The 6,000-nt window shown below is 36.9% G+C and overlaps 1 protein-coding gene across 1 annotated transcript in view; it reads right to left on the bottom strand.

Moving 5' to 3' along the window:
* The window catches only part of BLNK (B cell linker), a 104,991-nt gene extending 100,069 nt beyond the window's left edge, over positions 1-4,922 (bottom strand). The window contains exons 1-2 of the mRNA XM_068399392.1: positions 4,821-4,922; positions 26-88 (exon numbers count right to left, since the gene is read on the bottom strand). Coding sequence (XP_068255493.1) covers positions 26-88; positions 4,821-4,895 — 138 coding nt within the window. The 5' untranslated portion in view covers positions 4,896-4,922. The remainder of the gene's footprint in view (positions 1-25; positions 89-4,820) is intronic.
* Positions 4,923-6,000: the final 1,078 nt, after the last annotated feature.

Below are 6,000 nucleotides of genomic sequence, written 5' to 3' on the forward strand. Positions count from 1 at the left end.
TAGCTCTTATGAAATATTTGCTTACCAAGAAATGAGATCCATTCATACCCAGATTTTCTACAACCACAGCAGATTCAGGCATTCCAAACTGAGGTGAGAAAAAATAGAATTATTACAATAGTATGAAACTTGACATTTGTAAACAACTAATTAATATTTTCATGCTCAAATACTTGGGGTTGTGGAAATCTTTGTGCTATTTGACATGGATAATTAGAAAAAGAATATTGGATAGAATAACAGTAATGCTTAGAAACAGGTAGTGACTTCCACATAAGAGAGAAGACACAGTATTACCTCTTTCTTAGGAAGAAAGGTTACAGGGAATAAGGGCTGATCAAATCGTGAATGGAGTAGACAAGATGAAATTATGAAGCAGCAAATGTAGCATAAATGGAGCAAGGAGCCCAACAGAAATACACTGTGGAACTTTAATTGCTATGGGGTAAGAGGAGGCCAGCATTAAAAACAGGTTAAAGGTAGCTTGTGACAAAAGTCCATCAGTAGCCATGCAATCACCTCAGGAAATGGTTATATCACTGACTGCTGGAAAATGAAGGCTATATAAGAGAAAGCTCTGTTGTTACATGCTTGTTTATCTCCCCTCTGTACACACTGGCTGCTGCTTGGCTTCAGCAGCAGATGTTTGGTGTGTGTCTTGCAGTTCCCATGGTAGAGAGGCATTGCTGGAAAGAATGCAGGTTCAGACACAGGATTTCTTTTCTGTAATGTGGTTGTGGTGGTGGTGTTTTTTAAGAAAGTTGGTGTTTATAAATTAAAATGGAACAGGAATGTCCAGAGGTAGTATCTCTTTGACAGAAACTAAATAGTAGTTTGGAAAAAAAGTGGACATGTTGGATTTTCTTTATTAAAAAGTAGTAAGGAATGGAGCAGGGATGAAGATGTACTAAAAATCTCACTATGTGTTAGATGGTTTAGCCTGTCTTTTTGAAGAAATGACACTGTTATGCATGGAAAGTGGGGAAAAAAATTGGAAATCTTTTCTTTAAGGATGTACCACTCCTGAAATGAGTTTTAGTATTTGTAATGCTTAGCTATAAATTTCTGTAGCAGTAATAACCAACTCAGACACTAACAGAGAAGTATTAGTGAAAATACATTATTCTTGTAGAAATATTTATGTGGCTTTTCTAATGTAATTCTTATTTTTGAAATACTTAAAACTGAACACGCTTAAAAACATTCAATGTGTATTTTATCTACTTTTTTGATATGAAAATTTCATATTCAGACATTTTTTTTTCCCTATAAGCCAATATGCTTGAGTCTATAAATTGTTCTTTTATACTATGATTGGGAGAGTGCTGCTTGTTTGCAATACAGAATAGATCACAATTCAAAGGAGAGGGTTGCTGTGGGTGTTGGACCAATGGTTGGCTGTGGGATGTGTTAATTTGCCATCAGTTGCACTGATGTTGGTGGAAAGGCAAAGAATCAAGGTAATGTGCACTTTCTGCTCTTGGCTTTTGCCTGTCTATCTCTAGTCATTGGCTCTATCTCCAGTTGTTGGCTCTGATGGGTTGCTTTTGTGCTTTGTCTTATGCTATTAATCAAGCATGTAACTCTTATGTAAGGGAAAATCTGATCTTTTTACATGGTTAGCTTGTCAGACAAGCAGATATCTCACTACTGGTGTTTACTGATGACCACTGAACCTTTTGTTTTCTTACAAATACATTAACTCCATAGCATTAAGATCAGCACTGAGGAGAGGGACTACATGGACTACTAGGCTACATGGCAAATGGAGACCAAGTAGATAAACTGTGAACGCAACATGGAATATCTCTGTGTTGTTGCAATCATAGCATAGATGCAAGATAACAGGGAAGTACATGCACATGGCTAACAGGTTTCCATTATTATCTTCACTTATTTATTAGGAAAAAAACAAAATCAATAGGGTTAATTATTTTTTAGTAGTGAGGTTATTGATTTTATACAAAATGCCTTTCATGAGCCTGGAAATGCTTTGCAGAATGGCTAGTTAATAATTTCTGTACTTATGACATGCAAAAATCTGTTTTGGAAACATCATTAAGACTGTTAAAGTTAAGGAAATGCTAAAATTGCACTTTACATGTATACATGCGCCTTGTACATATATATAATGGCACCAACCTCAGTATACCTCTTCTAGAAGACCCAGTCTCAGTCACAGCACATAAAAGCTGATGTGACTTTCCTGAACTGCTGTTTGATATATTATGTTCTGTTTGGTGCTCACTGCTCATCTGCTATCTTGTGCACCTGTCCTGAACATTAACCAAACCTTCTCTGAACCCAGAATGATTTTTTTTTTTTTTTTTTGTTCTGAGCTGTTCTACAGTACTCTCTTTAAAATTATCCAAGTGATTCATTACTTAACTGCTTTTTCTAAGACCACCCTGTGAGATGAAAACTCTATTAGTAAGAGGAGTTGAGGTGCACAAGAAATAAAACTCATGCAATATCAGTGGTTTTGGATGCCTAGCTACAACTGTTTAGGATCTGCGAGATATACCTGTATATTTGAATATTCAATATTTTGGGATTTTTGCCTTCTGAGCAGAGCTGCTATCATGGTTGTAACTTTCACCTCTCACCATTTCTGCAAATCAGAGTCTGGAAGCACTCAGGAAATGTCATGTATTTTCTGGGTGACTTGCATGGCTTCAGGTAAAAATGCTGAGCTGGGGCAGTGACAAAATCGGATATTTCAAGGCAGAATTGAATCAACATTACCATGAATTCATTCTCTCTTTTTGAGCAAACCCTGGCCTTGTGCACCATACAATTTCTGTAACGGCCCAGAGGAGCGCACAAAACATACAGGTTTCTCTGCATTGAAAGAGGCAGGTTTTTGCGAATGGAAAAAGTAGCACACGAAGAAGCAATTACAAACTCTCATAATGTGCATGTAAAAAGGGGCAAATTCAGGTTATAGAGGTAATCCCACTTCTGGCACTTTTAACATTGAGTGCTTGTTTCTGCAACCTTAACAGCATTATTTTAGGGTTTATGTATGTGTATGCCCAGTCTCTGGCAGGGTTCTAGCACAGCCTCCGGCGTGTTGGCTGACTGTGGAAAGGATGGTAGTATGTGGTGGTCAGGGTCTCTGGAGCGCTGGTAGTGGGAGCTGAACAGCTCTGTACAAGGCGGGCACAGGCTGCTGCTCCCCAGTGTAGTCTTTGATATGCAGAATGGCCAAGCGCTTAATGTTGGTTATACCATAGCAATTAGATCACTTAGCTGCTTTAATCAGTGATGTGAGTGTAAGCATTGGCATTACCAGCTTTTTATAAGGTTGAGAGAATCTCTCTTAACAAGTATGAAGCCAGTAGTTCTGGTGTGCCTGCAGAAATTTTCCTGGAAGTCCCCGAGTTGTTGAGCAATTGTTATTAATTTTCTGTCTTGTATTCTGCAGTAGAATTGCAGGGTACTTTAAAATCATTATATCTTCTATTAATTAGCCTGTTTTCCTTTAAGCTGAAAGGCTTTGAGCTAATTAATCCTCTGAGTAGCTCTTCACAGTAATAAGTTCACAGTTTAGATGATACATTATCATTATGGTATGAATTAATTCCATGGAACAGGTTAGCTTTCTCAACGTGGGGACAATGCGTTGTCTGCCTGCGATACATCTGCATTGTAAAACTGTTGTTTTTTTTTTTAATTGTACATGTATGAGCGTATGTATTTATACACAAGGCAAAATGGAAAAATAATAATAAAAAAATGAACATTTTAAACTTTGGCCTACTTTTTACATGGCTGAAAATGGAACTCTTGTAGAAACACTTCAAAACACTGTATTATTTTCCTTGAAAGAGATTGTATGCTCCTTCAGTTGAAAAGGTTAAGAAACCTTAAAGACAATAAATTCTCACTGTTGGTGTAAAGCAGGTACTGGAAAAGATTGGTGCTTCTACAGTTAGAAGTAGGATGAACACAAGACAGAAAAATCCTATATATAAAATTATATAGAGCAACTTGCATTAAAAAACCATAAGGAAATGTAAAATGAGTTTATATATCAGAATGCAGTGAATGGACTTATTGTGTAAGTTAAAGATAGAAATCTAAAACCTGAGTCTTGGTATTCAGTAAGTTAGACGGAAAAATCTGATATCAAAAAAAGGACCTATCATGGAGGATATATTTTGTATAACTTGGAGGAGATTATTCAAGTAAGTGAAAGGATGACTGAAGACAAGCTTAGAATATTTTGTGCAACTCAGGTTATTTTACATATACTAGAAAGGACATTGCAGAACTAGGAAAGGTACAAGCAGACAAAGAAATGATTAAAAAAAAACCCCAAACTCAATTACCTTAAACTTAAGCAACATCTAGCAACTACTGTGGGTATATATGCATTGAGAAGAAATTATGAACAGTAGATTCTTATTGACAAACTGTAAATTTTAAAGCAGTATTCAAATATAAAATCTAGACCCACTTTCAGTGAAATGGTTATTTCTTCCCATCAGGAAATAAACTGGGGCATGAAATACCTTTTCTATTATAAGAAATATCCCTGTGAGCAAACATTTTTATATGATTTGCCACATAGGAGATCTTAGCTAGCAGCTTCTACCATGAACTAAATTTCTATTAAAAAAAAGGAGAGCACCAAGAAACTCACGTAATATTAATAAGTTCTTGGGGGTGAGAACTGCTGACTAATCTATTTTCAGTATCTGCATATCTGTGCTAGATTTAGGATAAGATATCTGCTTTTCAAAGATACATCCAGTAAGTTTCTGCTAGCTGAATAGAGACTGGACTGTCTAAAATGTTATATATACATTCAATACCTGTCTTAGGAGATCTGCAACTTGAAAAGCTGTCCATTTCTCAAATTCCTCTTGAGATGGTAGTTTTGTGGCCATGTTGCTATCCAGTGAGAAAGGCTTGATCTATATGAGTAACACTGAACAGTTTCTTCACTAGTTTTTACTGAGCTACTGTAGAAATCCTAGGAGGAAGTCCTTTTTGCAACTTTTTTCCTGTTTGCTCACTTAAAGTGAACGCCTGTCCAGGCTGTTTTAGGAAGTACCAGTATTCTTCTACGAGTGACTCTTTCCAGTATGAGGAAACTGTAAGTTATTATATCAACATATGCAAATATCTGTCATTACTGAAATCAGTTAAACAAATTCTGCTGAAAATCAGTGTAGAAAATATTTCTGAGTTATCAACATCTTAGAGGTTTAAATATGGAAACTATTTTTTGTATCTATTACAAAAACATTTAGTGATAGTTGCCTCTTGCTTACCTTGAACTCCTTGATCCAATTGCTTGGATCTGCCTTCAGATTGCATTTTAGTTGCTTGTGGTTTTTGACATGTTGTGCTGACAGAAAAAATAGAGCTCAGCTGCAGAACTTTTAGTTCCGTATTGTCACATCATATAATCTCATTCATTATGCCAAGTCTGAGCATCATACTTTTGGGCTTAAACAAATTACTCAGTTACTCTAAGGCAATGTATGATCTAAAGTTTTGGGGTGTGTTTTGGTTTTGTTTGTGGTTTTTTTTTCCCTATCATTACTGCTGAAGAACAAATTGTCAACAAATTCATTCCAGTGCTACATTATTTTTTCAAAAGGTAGGACTAACATAAAATGCTTGTACTGAGCCAGGCCATAAGCTCATCCAGCCCAGCATCTTCTTTTCTGACTGTGGTCAGAAGTGAGCTACCTAGGAAACCGCACAGAAACAGGGCAAGCATGTAAGACTTCAATAGTGTTCACCCAGTCTCCAACCATTTTGAACTCGGGGACTTACTGGTCTGGGTATGGTTTCTACATATGCTGCATGCATATGTAGCAGGTATGCTACACCAATGATTCCCAAATTTGGAGCCATGACTGTTATCCTTTAAGGAGGGAGATGTGCAATGGACTGGGCAGGCACAGCCAGGAATCACTTCTGGGCTGCAGGAGGAGGCACACAGATGTTTAGTGGAGTCAGGGGCTCAGATGGAGTCGAGAG

Source organism: Nyctibius grandis, chromosome 4, assembly GCF_013368605.1.
Source record: "Nyctibius grandis isolate bNycGra1 chromosome 4, bNycGra1.pri, whole genome shotgun sequence".
Taxonomy (NCBI): Eukaryota; Metazoa; Chordata; class Aves; order Nyctibiiformes; family Nyctibiidae; genus Nyctibius; species Nyctibius grandis.